The sequence below is a fragment of the Euprymna scolopes genome, chromosome 11 (genome assembly GCF_053919585.1).
Source record: "Euprymna scolopes isolate OS-2025 chromosome 11, ASM5391958v1, whole genome shotgun sequence".
NCBI lineage: Eukaryota > Metazoa > Mollusca > Cephalopoda > Sepiida > Sepiolidae > Euprymna > Euprymna scolopes.
The window spans coordinates 90,546,986-90,562,541 of NC_136492.1; the positions used below are offsets into that span (position 1 = coordinate 90,546,986).

General features: G+C 32.0%; 1 protein-coding gene across 18 annotated transcripts in view; it reads right to left on the reverse strand.

Moving 5' to 3' along the window:
- The window catches only part of LOC145287959 (disks large homolog 1-like), a 909,452-nt gene that overhangs the window by 583,192 nt on the left and 310,704 nt on the right, over positions 1-15,556 (reverse strand). For 16 of the 18 annotated variants that reach the window (XM_080135923.1, XM_080135919.1, XM_080135921.1 and 13 more), the window contains one exon: positions 2,026-2,238. The exons of the other annotated variants lie outside the window; for them this stretch is intronic. In XM_080135923.1, coding sequence (XP_079992049.1) covers positions 2,026-2,238 — 213 coding nt within the window. The remainder of the gene's footprint in view (positions 1-2,025; positions 2,239-15,556) is intronic. 18 annotated transcript variants of the gene reach the window in all.

Genomic DNA, 15,556 nt, shown 5'->3' on the forward strand with positions numbered 1-15,556 from the left:
ATAATAATACAAATTATCAAGAAGACTTCCATGGGACTTTCCAGAAGTTGTTAGAATGGTACAAGTGCATTGCATCCGGAGGAGATTACTTTGAAGGGGATTAGAGTTTCATGTGTGTAGTATCAATAAATGTGCCGATACGAAAAAGTTTGGAAACTTATTGAAAGCATCTCGTGTGCAAGTTTGATTTGCCACATATATAAACGGTCATTAGATCAAAACAAGTTTCATCAACAATTGAAAGATGATCAAACAAAAAGTCACGGTAGAGTGATCAATGCCGTAAGCAAAACAAAGTTCATGCATATCTGTTTCGCAACTGATGCAGACTAGAAAAATCTGAAAACATTTTTAACTTCATAAAGAAATATTTGTTTATTGCATGAAATTTGCGCTCAAAGAATGACTATAAACAAAAGATATTTTCTAGTGATCAGACTGGAGCTGATGAAAGATGCTGTGTACATATAATGAAGTTTGTGTTTGTTGCCAGTTGGGAGAGGTTGCTTACTCTTTTTGGGATCATTAATCAGAATCGAAATCAGGTATCGAAAAAAATAAGAACTGTTTGGTGTATCGGAATCGGAATCAACTTTTGTCAATTTTCGGATAACAAAAGAGATGATTTTCATTATTTTTATTTGTTTGTTTTTAGTTAAAATTTAATTTTGCATGGCTTGTCTTAATGATGAAATGATAAATATTTATTGAGGTTAAACTACTAGTAAAACTAAAATCTATAGATCATCTCCATCAGTGTATGTATATATTTAGAAAATTATATGTAATAATTTTATTTTTGGGGGGCAACTTGCCTCTCCCAAAAAAACAACTCAAAACTTTAAAGCATTGTAATCGGTAATTCTATTAAAATCAGTAATAGTATCGGAATAAAAAAAAATATTGGAACTGCCCCATCACTTAATTTTTATATATATATATATATATATATATACACACACACACACACACTTAAACAGCGGTCCCTCTACATACGAGCTACCTTATTTATGAGAAATTTGAGACACAAGATGTCTTCTGAGCAAAAATCTTGACCTACATAGGAGAGAAAATCCAAGTTACAAGAGTTTCCAGATGCTACCACTAGGTGGCCAAGTGACCTTCCTCACTTTTCCACCACCACCATGCATTCACCTCCATTAACCACTGTAGTCTTCCTCCATGATAAATGCTCATAATAAACACATTTTATTTATTTTATTTCCTTAATATCATCTTATTTTATTACTGAATTTTTATGTTTAATTACTATTTGAATGTGTTTTTAGTAATCAGGGAGATGTGTTTTATATGTAATTAGGGTTAACTTGGATGCTTTTCGGAGCCGGGAAGAGATTAATTGGTTTTCGGTTATTTCTTATGGAAAAATTTGTTTAAGATATGAGCTCCATTTGAGAACGAATTAATCTCGTACGTAGAGGGGCCCACTGTATATGGAAATCACTCCATACAAGGCATGAACTATTTGATGTAAGGAGCTAATAGAAATAATATTTTTTTTTTTTTTTTAAATACTACTTCAAGGTCAAAACCTAGCCAACAATAAGTGTTAGATAGATTCTGATACAGAAAATGGCAATTCTTCCCTCTTTGTCAGAAACATCCCTATGGAACGTGAGGATTAAAGGACAAAATAAGGCAAACAAAAGTTACAAGGCCGGCGAAAGTAAATCTATTTTCTACTCTTGATAAAAGCTAACATTTGGATGAAGAAAGATCTTAACTCTATCGAATGTCTATTAAAGGTTTTACATTTAAAAATTTTTTTTTTTTTTTACTATCGGCAGAAGGCGATTTCTACTTTTAGTTGATTATTTAAAAATGTTTCTTATTAGCAGTTATCCTGGCTGGACTAAGTAATCTTTTTTTTCTTTATTGAAGAGAAGTGGGTTATTATATTGTCAATACGATGGTACAACAATAACATATGAAAACTGGCTAGTTCAAAGGAAAGTTTGAGGCATCAGCTTAAAGAAATATAATTAAAAAAAAAAAGCAACTTACATGTTCTCCGTCTTCCTGATCATCGAGCTCAGCAGACTTGGTGATGGAAGCTGTAGGGAGTGTGTTTGTGTTGTAGCTGCTGGCTGGGTGGGAAGACAGCTGATCGGTGTTGTTTACAGGAGGCGTTGATGTGCGCTTCGTTCCACCTTGGTTGCTGTCGGTCAACTCAGGTGGAGGCGGTGGAAGTTCTTCTTCAGTTGGAGACAATGTTTTCTGCACAAACAGTGTAGAGAGAAACCGATTAGCATCATCCATTAAAAATAAGAACAGCATCAACAATTGGTGGCAAACACAGAAAACCGTTTTGAACAACAAGCGTTGGTAAGAAAAAGGTCATTGGTAACCATTAAATCGACCTTGTTTTGTCTTATTTAAATTACTGACATTTTAGTGGTGTGTGTAAAGGCTAGCAATGCGACAATTTCAAAATTTCCCTCACCTCGAATTAAATACAATTATTGATTTAAATTTCTAAATATCTACATAGTTTTTTTTTGTTTTTTTTAATTTTTGGGAGTTAGAGATTATTGGAAACTCCCATGAATTTATGTTTAGCTTTTTTGGAGGCTACTGAAGGATAAGTGTTAGGTACAGGTGAGACAAGATTATTCACGGTGAAACTTGGGCAGGGTTAGATTATCTAAATGGTCGACTCAATAGGAATTTATTCACATTAGACTTGAAGACGATCATGTTATAACCAGCTGGGAAGCAGACAAACAGTATTGTGTTTCACAGACGGCTTTAGGCACATATGGATTTATGTTTAGCTTAAGGCACAGATAAATAAGGGAAATTGTTGAAAGTTTTTGTAGTTGTCAAGATACAGGAAAAAGTGCTCTGGTATTGCTTCAGATATCGTAACAGTCCAAATTTTAGGTGATATTTGACTCGTAAAGCAACATACTTGATATAATATAAACCAAGTACAGACATTTTAAAGTTTTCGGAACATTAAAAAAGGTAGGTAAAGTGAAGAAAATTTCCCAAGAATTAACAGAGGAAGCTTGGATCAGCTTCGTCACAGACGGGCTTCTTTGCAAGGACTTCCTATGGAACACATTGCTACAGGACTACTTCCCTCTTGATAGCAAGTTGGTTGTCTTCAACCCTAATGTTAACATATACTGGTTTAAAATTGCTTCATAAATAATATGATTGATTAATGCTAGTACTCCCACAGTTTTCCTCATTTTTCAACTGATAATCATTCCGTTCAGATTAATTCTAATTTTTGAGTGGCTCCTGGTCTTAAAAAAGAGAGAGACAGAGAGGGGGAGGGGGGCAAGAGCAAATAGAAAGAGTAAAATTTTGTCTTTATTTTTAAAAATTCATTTGGGTTTATAAGTACTAACTAATCTATTAAATAAAGACCAGTTTGTGTGCATGCACGTATGTTTGTATGCCCAGCTAAAATTCTAAAACTACTAACCAAAACCCCACAAAGTTTATATTTTCTTCATCGGCGTTGCTCCAGATGTATAGTATTAGAAAAAAAAAAATGTAATTCTTGACAATCAACTGGTCCTTGTTTTGCTGGGGGTGGAGGTATATATTTTGCAGTTTCAATGTAATTACGTAATAATTTTGAATGAAAATGATGTAATCATATACTTATTTAGCAAAATATGACTAGTCATTCTTTGAACTTTTATGGAAATTATATCATTTCTCTTTAATTTATGGAAGGGTGGGGAGGAAAAGAAACACTGTTGGATATAAAAGTGCTCTAGAAGCACTCTTACTTTTAATTGGGTAGTTTCAGTTTTTTTTTTTTTTATGGTTTTAGGCAATGCCGGGTTGCTCTGCTAGTCTTAAATAAAACAAACATTTTTGTTTACGTTTATAAATGACCTTTTGATTCTTATATGGTTTTATCCAGATTTCATGCCAACAAAAAATCTAAAAAATGTTTTTTCAATTTTTTTTTTAAATTTCTAAATTTCACTCTCCAGAGTAAAATTAGTCATGTGAAAAATTTTTTTTTTCATTTTTATACTAACATTTTTCAGCAAAAAATGTTGATATTTTATACAGAATAAAAACCGTGTTTTTTTTTTTGGGTGGGGGGGGGGGTCAGATAAGATGTTCAAGTTAAATTCAATTTTTTTTGTTTATTAAATTGTTATTACAAAAAAGTTGTATTTCAAAAAAAAAAGAAAAGAAAACGCTTCACATGTTAAAATGGTTTTTTTTAAATAACATTATTTCATAATCCTTATTCCGCATAAATACCAAAATGTTTACAGTCAATAGACAAAACTGATGATGCAACCATTTGTCCAAAGATATCTCAAAGGATTTTAATGTCAATATATCTTGCTTAGTATTTGTCTGACAGTTATATGAACATCTGCCCTCTTGGTACAGGTCAAGAAAAACTTTTAGAGCTGTAGTGGAGACGGTGCTGCTTTATGGTTTACCATCATAAACTCTCAGTAAAATCTTGAAAGTAAGTTAGATAGAACTTAGACTAGAATGCTCCGGGCAGTGTTAAACTGGAAAACACACCAAAACATTAGTTGTCTGTATGGTCGGTTGTCCAGGATCTCTTCAGTAATATGAGAACAAAGAACATAATATGCCGGACATTGCTACAGAAAAAAAAAGATGAGGTCGTCAGTGATGTGGTACTGTGGGAGCCTAAACCCAGAACGAGTAAGACCTGTCAAGACATACACAAAATTATTGACAGAAGACACTTGCTTACAACTTGAAAATTTTCCTAAGGCTATGGAAGATAGAGACCTATACAGGGAAAGAGTTAATTTGGTCTGGGCAACCCGGCTGACATGAAGATAATGGTATTCTAGGGATGAGAAAAATTAGGTATTGCATCATCTTTTCTTTATCCTTCTTTTATGTCTATAATTCAGTCGTGCCATATATTTCAGTACATGATATTATTATGCTATGAATAGAAAAACACAACATCTGCCAAATTTGAACGTCCACATTTCTCTTATGCTGTACTGAAAACCTGAAAGTGACAGAATTTAATCTGCACAGGAATTGAAAAAGTCAATTTTTTAATTGGGTCAGATTTAAAAAAAAAAATGTTCCAGGAAAAATTATCCATACCCCATGCAAACTCCATTAAAGCACTTGTAAAAAGAGCATAGGGATGCAGCATTGTTGCGATGGTACAGAGGTTGGAGTTTGGTTGATAATGCGGGAAATATTAGATTTGAGACTCTTTTTGAAACCCTGTCTAAGACAGAAACTATTAGTAGATGCACCAACCCAGATGAAGCAACAATACTTCATGCATGGGCGAATACTCTCAGGTATGAGTAATTTTCAAGTAAGATAGAGGGAGTCCATTTTTTCTGCAGCAGCCTTGGCAATGTCCTTGTATGTTTTCAATTCTTGTTGGCCATGAATGTTAAGTTGAGAAATTTGAACGACGAACTTTCAAGTAAGGTGTTCTTTGTCAGATATTTTGTAATTGTTAAAGGAAAGAAGCGCGGTCTTAGTAGCATCAAAATGTTACCATGCATTTGCATCCTCGTTCCATTTGTTTGATAATGAAAATTATTTCTACGGGAAAAGAGACTTTTTTTTTTTTTTTTTTTAATATTGTTAAACCTTTAATATATGTATCTCAAATGAAATGAAATATCATTAACAGTAAATTGTATAACTAGATAAAAAAAAAAGCAAGAATTCAAAAGCAATATGTCATGGTGATTTAATTCCGTCACTACATGGACTCTGCAAATCTATGAATAGTAATAATGATAGTAACAAATTGTCACTATCAAGAAGCAGTCTGACAACCCATGACTTCAGTACTTTGTTAAATACATATTCTTGTTAACGCTATGCACTTGTCTTATTTTTTGTTGGTACTTATGCAGAATATGAACCACACTTTTTTTCTAAGTTAAATTCTATTTTGTTTAAATTATTAGGTGAAAATACAAAATAATTACAAAACTCCCTTCCCTTCCCACATTAACAATAGGTTTTTAAATGATGTTATTTCAGTATTGCCTGTATTCACTATAAGTACCTTTCGGTCTTTTAAAGCCAAAACAGAACGGAAAATAAAAGTCACTTTATGTTCAAAACAATTTCATAAATGGGTGCTTTTTTACATTCGTGATCTTTTAAAGCAACACATATCAAGTGAAAATATTACATACTTACATGTCATGATGGAATTCGTAAAAAATCTTAAAATTATGAAAAATGACAAACAAGGGAGATAACCCTCGACTTAAATAAACTTGTGTTCACCATCTTTAAACACGATATCTGAGAATGTAATTCTGTCGAATTATTTTATTTAAAATAATTCGACCACATCTACTGGATCATTTTCCATAATTTTTGGGATTTTATACTAATTTTGCCATGTAAGTACGTAATCGTGTTTTCACCAGAAATGCGTAGGTTTAAATGATCACTGATGTAAAAAAGTACTTATAAATGTAATAAAGATGTCAAAGCTGCTTAGTCTGTATTCTAAAGTTGACTTAATGGCAGTTTCTGCTGGTTACATGATGCAGAATGAAAAATATTTGAATGTTCTTAAAAAAAAATGTATTAATAAATTACAAAAAAATAAGTTATGTAGAATCCATTTGATAAGAGAGTCATACTATTTCATCTCTCCAAAAGTCAACTTTAAATTATGATTAAGAGCCAAGAGCATCGAATTAAAAAAAAAAAAAAAAAAAAAAATGGAAATATAAAAAGGAAAAAAAATTGTTCCTTATTCGAATAAAATTTTTTTTTTTCGTAACATTGCTCATGCTGAAGAACAAAAATTAAACACAAAAAATATATATATATAGAAATAAATTTTGGTCTTGTTTACATTGGTTATCTTTTAAACCAACACATTTCAGGTGAAAACATCACATACTTACTAGCGTTAGGACGGAATCGGAAATGGAAAAAATCAGAACGGAAAAATGATTCTTTTATAATTGTCTTTTTTTATTTGACTTTATTTAAAGCAACATCTTCCACTGCTGGTTGTAATGATAAATTAGTAAATATTTATTGATTTTAAAATATCGGTAAAACTAAAATCCATAGATTATCTACTCCACATTTAGGAAAATATTTCCACATTTAATGTGTTTTTATAGTAATTAAGGAAAAATAACTATAGTTAAATATATACAAATTCATTAAAAAATCGGAATCGGTAATTGTATTAGAATCGGGAAAAATATTGGAATCCTCCCATCACTAGTACCTAGATGTTATGACAAAATTAGTATAATTTCCAAAAATTATGGAAAAAAAAAAAAAAAAAAAGAAATGATCCAATAAATGGTGTGCTAGAAGTATTTTAAATAAAATGACAGAATTAGATCCCCAGATATTGTGTTTAAAGATGGCAGACCCTTAATTCAAGTCAACGGTTACCTCCCTTGTTTGTTATACTGAATTGAATTGATAGCATAACTCTTTCATATTAAAATCTATACTAAAACGTGATAAATTAATAAATACTATTTTTATACTTGTAATTATTTTTCTGCTGGATCATATTTGCATAATTTTTGGAATTTATACTAATATTGACATGACACGATGTTTACACCCGAAATGCGTTGGTCTAAATGATTAAATGTAAACAAACACCTAATTTGTTTAAATATGAAATATTCAAATCGAGCTAAATAAGCAAACAAACAAAAATAAGAAAAAAAAAATAAGTGTAGAAATAAATATTTATTAGCAGCAAACAAATAAGAAAATGGTGGCTTCTGTTACAATCTTCAATTCATCGCAGATTGTTTAAGCATGCGTACATCGACTGTGTGTGTGTGTGTGTGTGTGTGTGCGTGTGTGTGTGTGTGTTCGTGTGTTTGGAAGAGACTCGCATGAAATGTCAACAATTCAAGATGGTGAATGAGAGATTTGAAAATAAGATGGTAAATAATAGATTTGAAAAATACAAATGAAAAAGGAATGGAATGTACAAAGTGACACCCCCGCCACCCAAAAGGGGGGGGGGACATCTATGGAATCATTAAATTTCATAATCCTTTTGTAATATTTCTTAAAGTATACTTTAACAAAACTATAACCAGATTTAAGTTAAGTTTTACCTGTCAATTATTTTAAGCCAACGATTTCCTTTAATTTCAAGAAATATTAAACAATTTGTTAATTGAAACATTTTTAAAATACGATTCAGGTTATACCTTACCGTCACCAACGGGAATTTAAATCTACCTGTTGTGGCCATAGGAAAGAGTCAAAGAAAGACTCGAACAACAGGTTTAGGTAGAAAAGAATATATTGTACAAGAAAGTAGATACAAAGAAATGGTTGTCAAGATTTTCTGTTAGACAGTCGGTAATTCAACGTTGGTCGTAATTCCCGCACAAGAGTATTAGAACCGGAAGGGGGGGGTATAATGATTAGAAGAGTCCATGACACTACCGTTAGAAAATGTTCAACTTACTGCAGAGTTGTGAATTCAACAGTCAACTGCAAAGTACCATCGCAGCTTGCGTATCAGAAGAAAGGCATTCTATGTCAGTGTTTCTAGCAGGGGCAGTGATCATAATGCCTGACATTTCCAGGTTTAAAATCACCTTGGACAAACATACAGACGGTATATAGATACAATAGTTTATACTTCTTACATGGCTTGCTCCTCTTTGGTATTTCTGTTGCCAGCAAAATTGGTTGATTTACATTATTTTCAATGAATTGATTTTTGTATTTAAGCATATTTCTATACAAAAATTATAATATAATTGATTACTGATGGTGTATTATATTAGCTTGATTTTTTAAAAAACAAAAAAAATTTTATTAAATTTTTAAAAATTTAATTTTGTTTAAGCTGGAGATGGGGCATCTTATTGGATGCCAGACATTCACCCGCTATCTCATACATTGCAGCCAAGAGATCTTTTTAAGGCTCTAACCGTCCCTTTAAGTGCAATTATTTGAATCTCTCTTGCACTTGGTTCACCAGGTAATAGCAATGTCAGAATGTTTTATTTCAAACTCGGATTTGCTAGAAAAAAGCCATTAATATATAAACATTTCTTTTTTAAACTGAACTAAAGACTGAAATGAGTCTCGAAGCATTATTTTTTTTATATACTAATACTTCACCACTTGTGAGATTTTTAGTTGAATAATTGAACAGTGATATGAAAGGATTGAAAACCGAGATTAATTCACAAGACGCTCTTAGAGATAGTTGTTGACATTAGACTTGAAAATGACCATGTAGCTTGTCAGGAAGTATTCCTGAAATAATGTGTTCCACAGAGAGAAGTTCTTGGAAAAAAAATTTGTTTGTTAAATTTCTGTTTGATTTTAGGTACGTAGAGAAAGAAAGCAGAGTTCTTTGAAGTCTTAGTAGCAAGATGAGTTTTTGCTGAGGTTTTTCGGAAGGGAGGGGATGTCCTGAGCTTGAAGCTCAGTCGAGCACCTACCATGGATAAGCAGAGCGTAGCAATGTCTCTCCTGTGCAGAAGGGGCTGCAAGGAAGAGAAGAGATCATCTCCCACTAGACTGTGAAGCCAATTTTATAATCTGTAAAAATGCCAAGGATTCCTCCATTGCAGAACCTCAGAAAACGATCGCAGAGAAAGAAAGAACACAAAACAAAAACCGAATATAATTTTAAAACAAAAGAAAACTAAAAAAAAATGTGCCAACACTTTGGTCGGAAGTGAAATTTGTTATAAAATATGAAAACAAAAAAAAAAAAATGTTGAAAATTAATAAGTACCTCAAAATAGTAAGTTTGAGCTTTTATCATAGAAATTATATTTTGTAGAAAAAGTGTACTTTTCGTTTCCATCCCCCACAAAATTATCTTAACGTTTGAGTAAGAAAACTCCTTTGAGTCTTGAGATTGGCTATGCATCCAGGTACATTTGAAAGATGTTAGTACATCATATAATTGATTAGTTATATGTTAATAAAATTCAATTATTTATATATAAGAAACATGTTTTAATTTTTTTTTGTGGGGTGGTGCTGGATTAACACTGCTGAGGAGCTATGAAATAAAACTTCCAAAATTATATATATATACATACATACATACATACACACTGCTGAGGAGCTATGAAATAAAATACTGTTTTGTTTTTAAATCCCAAAACATTTTATGGAAAACTAACAATTTTTGGAATTATTTTTTTTAGTTTTAAAGATTAAAAAGCATCTTTTGATTTTTGTTTCAGTCATAATAAAAAAAAAAATATTTCTAACATTTGTTTGGATATGAGTACATACTTTTCCAAATAAATTGTATCAATGTACATTATTATGGTGCCAATAATATATAACAGCAACAATGAAAATTTGGTACTCAGAATTGAAGTTTAAATGCTGAAGTTTAAATGCTATTTAGGTCTAATCGAAATATGACAGATAATATTTTAATCTTTGTCAGCCCTTCTCAAATGTAAAAAGCATTTAAATCTGGTATTTCAACAAAAAGAGAAAAATCGAAATGAATTATTAAATGTTTTCACTTTCTTTTTTATCAATTCAAAAAATTTTACTCTTTACAAAATGTGCAAAATTTTGCCCTTTATATAATAATAGATAATAAATATGTATATGAGAGATAGAATTTTAATGCCTACTAAACTCCATCCTCAGGGTTAGACAGGACAACTTTGTATGTGGCTACCTCACTCTAAAAATAATCCCTGATCAAATATTAAAAAATAACATTCAGAACTCAAATAAGATCTCATTATGACTAACCCATGCTGGCCTAAAGAATTATGCACCTTCTCCGAGTGATGTTGTCTCAAGTATCAGCACGAAGATTGATACTTCACCAGACTAGATGAATTCTTGTCCTGTTATCCCGTAGCACTAGGAGATTACAAGAAAAATATACTATAACAGTTACCTGGTCAGTAAGGGAGAAGAAAATTTATGCTCTTAACTTTTTTTTTACCAAAATTTGAGAGGAAAAAGGAGACCTTTAATAGACTATTAAGATATCTATATTTCTCATATAGAAATAAAGTGTTAGCCCCAGGAAGGGCCTCTTGATTTCTGAGAACTTCGACTGCAATAAAATGAGAGGGGGCGGGAGAGTGATGTAATTTAAATTACCAACAGGAGAGTTTGAATTACTTACTAAACAATACTCAGGTGTCTTTGGTCTCTCTGTACAACGATTGGTCAAGACAACCCAACATTAGGATACTTCACCCAACAAGTACACACTGACAAATCTAAATAATATTCTGCTTGTACATTCCTTAGTTAATCTGTACTTTATGCTTTGAAAAAGGCCTAATACAATTTTTGAAGGTCAGACTGCTTCAAAAAAGGCCAAATTCACAAAAATTTGGCTTTAAAATGGCTGGTCTGGCAACCTTGGACAAGAATAAGAGTGACCTTCCTTTGATGTACCTATTTACTATGCCTCCCCACGGGACAGAGTTAGACACCAGGGTCGTTTTTTAACGTGGAGAAAAGGTACAAAAATAAAAATTGTCTCAGTCGTGAAGTATTTCTCCTCCACCGAAAGAGAACAAGAAATAGAAGTGCAGCATCTGAAGAACAGATGCTGTACACTTTGATCTTGTCCCGAAGGCCAAGTACTTCCTTTGATGTAGCGTTGTTTTCTAATATCATTATAATCTATTATATATATATATATATATATATACATATATAAGTGATCTGTCTGTCTGTATGAGGAATTATCTCTACCCCTGTCAATTTTTGGTCTACAGACTTCAAACTTGATATATAGGAGATTTGAACCTTTGGAACAAACTTTATTTGGTTTTTACTCATTAAAAATTTAGGTCAGATGAATGAGGCTAGAGAGCTATATGTTTTGGTTTCGATTCTAGCTGATGGCACTCAAGTCATTTTTTTTTTCTTAAACTTTTGAAATCACTACTATATATTAGGTGCAACAAATTTCAGGTTAAAAAGAAGTACATGTCACATGACAGGTTTCGGTTTAAGAAAAGTATTCTGATACTAAATCTCACCTTTAATTTCTCTAGATTTTGGTTTTCATTTACTATAAATCATTTTATTATTATTGGTTATGAATGAAATATACAGTTTAAACAACATTTGTCTTAAGCCTCTCTTGTTGAGGATCATCCTTCCTTTTTATATTCCAGCAATAGTCTGCCAATGTGCCAGAGTTCCATTTTCGTTTAAAACGTTTCTCCATCGAAATATCCTGATGGAATCTCACCATATTCATTACTCGTCTCACTAAAATTCTTGATGACCATTTTGCAAAAAAACTGTACCCAATTCAATAAAAGGTCAGAAATGGATTTTCAATGTCATTATGCATATAAAAATAGCCATATTTATCTCTACTCACGTATTGAGCACTAAGTAAATATTGAAAATCTATACGAAATAGACTAGCAGGGAGACCCAAAGTTGTCCAGGATTGAATGAGGATCAACAAATGTTCCACCTTCCTATACTTCTATTGTCATTGAAATCGATGAAATCGCCCATTTTTTTTTGATTGATTGATTGCCTGCTCTAGTTAAGTACACTCCCCCTACAGTGTACCGGGAGAAATCTTCACATGCCACCTTATCGTGACTTAATCCACAATATATTTTAATCTACATTGCACGGTAGAGAATCTGTTGATTTTATAAAATTTTTTGTAAATAATGGGTCGAATTAAAGTTTAAAATGCCAAAACCAAGTATCGTGGTTCATTTTTGCTCTAAACAGAAACACTAATTTTGAATGCGCCCCTATCTTATAAAATAATCTACAGTTGATTTTTATAAGCTGAGCTCTTTCTGCTTGTGCAATGATAAAAATGCACTTGTGATATTAGGTTGAATAAGAGTGTTAACTTTGGTCAAAATTGAATTCCTTTGCATTACAATACAAAACCTACACAAGAACACTCCCAGGCACATCAAGTACCTTTGTATGAAAAAAAAAAAAAATCAGCCCAGCCATTCCAGAGTCCTTATGGAACAAACTCACAAAGTTTCTTTTATATAATAGCACAGATCTACATATAAATGAAATATTTTATACATGGTGGGCTTAATAGAGTCTTAAGTAGTCTTTTAGAAAAATAATAAATATTCACAATTGAAGATTTCAGTGAAGTTTTCAATCCTCTCTTCATAGCATTCATCATTCAACTGACAATCTTAATCTTATCCTCAAGTGTCTTTTGACCTCGATAACTTCTGATTCAGTGTTTTTTTAGTATTATAAGTATATATGCACAAAGTTTTATTTATACAAACATAGCTTGTCTACACATTCAGAATGTTTCAGTCATAGTTTTTATAAAATTGACCCCCCCCCCAGGCGAACATGTCCGTTATTTATGCTTTTTATGTTGTAGAGCCTATGAAAGTTGTAAGAATAGAAGTAAATAGTTTTATTTATTATTGAGCACTATTATATAAACGCAGTAAAAATTCCGGAATTTTACCCTATGGATACAATTACACAATTTTTGGATCCAAATTAGAATAAGGATTCTAAATGTAGTTTAGTATCATATATTGATTATAATCTTCATATGACAAATGTGGTGCAAAATGTTATGTTTGCGGAATTAATTTTATCTGTCCTAGGACGAGTATTAGTCTAGTTGGCACAGACATTTGTGCAGGATAAAATTTGAAATTGAGCACTATTATATAAACGCAGTAAAAATTCCAGAATTTTACCGTATGGATACAACTACAAACCTAATCTGGATCACTGATATATGACAAAACTTAACTCAGATACACAAAACAAGTGTCGGATTCATAAAGTATAATACAATAATACAACAAAATCATTGTGACTGTAACAAGAGGACACTAATATTACAATCTAAATAAAGATAGTCTAATCAGATAATCATAGAGATTTGCTACTTGAGCAATATTGTAGTCAAATTTTATTTAGACTTAGGAATGACGTAGTCAAATATATCATGTTTTCGATCGGAAGCCAGATCCATAGCATCCTTTCAGTTTCTACCTGTTGTGATCAAATCTATTGATTGTTTGCTTCAATGAAGTTTTGCATCTTGCCTTTTGATCTTGAAAAGTTTGACCAGAGTCAAAATTTTTACAGAATTTCAACTCCTTATTTTTCCAAATTCGATATATGGATTTGATAGTCTTTGATAACACGTTTCCACCATGCATAGTTTCAGCCTGATAAGATGAAAGATTAAGACTGAACTATCCTTGCATTGTCAAGAGGAGGTATGCCATTTTATTGTGTTCTTTAGAAATTTGATTTTGAGTTTCAGCTTGTTGTCTCAGCTTGTGGATTCTTTGTTTTTGTTTCCTAGAAATCACTTTTGCATGCCATCATTGATAGCATATTTGCATAAAACTTATTTACATGTAATTTAACATTAGGAAGCTAGTCAAGCTGACGCTTATTTCTAATCAATTCCAAAATTTAAACCACCAGCATATATAAATATCTCACTGTAAGATAATAAAAGGGGAAAATAAAAAGGAAAAGTTGATAGAATTTCATACGAGTAAGTATACCTCCCAAGTTTAAAGACCACTGCCCCACTTTCCTTAACCCCCTTTTTTCTCTAACCTCTCTTTTGTTCTTTCCTTTTCTCTATGATTTTCCATCCCTTTTCAAAACATAGAACCTTGTATAAAATAATTACTTAAAATTTTGTTTAATTGTAAAAAATTCAACCTAATGCTGCTTCTCAAAAGGAATTGCAGCAGAAACATATGCACACACACACACATATATATATATATACACACACACACACACATACATACACTAGCATTTCAGCCCAGCGTTACCCAGGTTTTTGGAGGTGTATGTTAAAAAAAAAAAAAAAAAAAAAAAAAAAAAAACAGTAATTTTTTACAACTTTGACCCCTATTATAACCCCTGAACATTTGTTTTGGGGTCTAATCCCGTAAAGTTAGATCCATGTCCAAGGAACCTATATCTAAAATTTCAAGTGTTTAGACCCAAAATTGTCGGAGGAGTTTGGTAGCGTTCTCAAGGTCAAATCGTTGAACTTTGACCCCTTAACAGCCAAAATTCTGACTGAAAACAGATCAAAGATTTTTTCAAATTTCAGTATCCTATATATCAAATTTCGAGTCTGTAGACATAAAATTGACAGAGTTATTGCATAGGAAAATGTACACAGACACGTTCACTTTTATAGATATCCTAGGATTTCAGCTCGGCGTTGCCTGGGTGTTTAGATGTGTATGTTAAGTAACAAAAAAAAAAAAAGTGGTAGTAGGAAGGCAGGCTCAAACCCGTACTGCGAACGAGGAAAAGAATGGGAAAAAAAAACCTGACGTCTTTGCTGTTATGACCACCGCCAAACCGGAAGTGACGTAGGTTTAAATTAAGGCTAGACAATCGAAAGGAGAGGATGGCTTTCAAAAATATCGGCGAAAAAAGCGCCCCCCCTTGTTGAAAAGTGCCCAGTTGAAGGTGAAGATATTAATGTTTTTAGCCAATTTTTCGATATTTGTCATATGAAAGGTTGAACTTTAAAACGATACTGATCTTGGTAAAATCCGTCGCCTCTATCGAAAGTTTT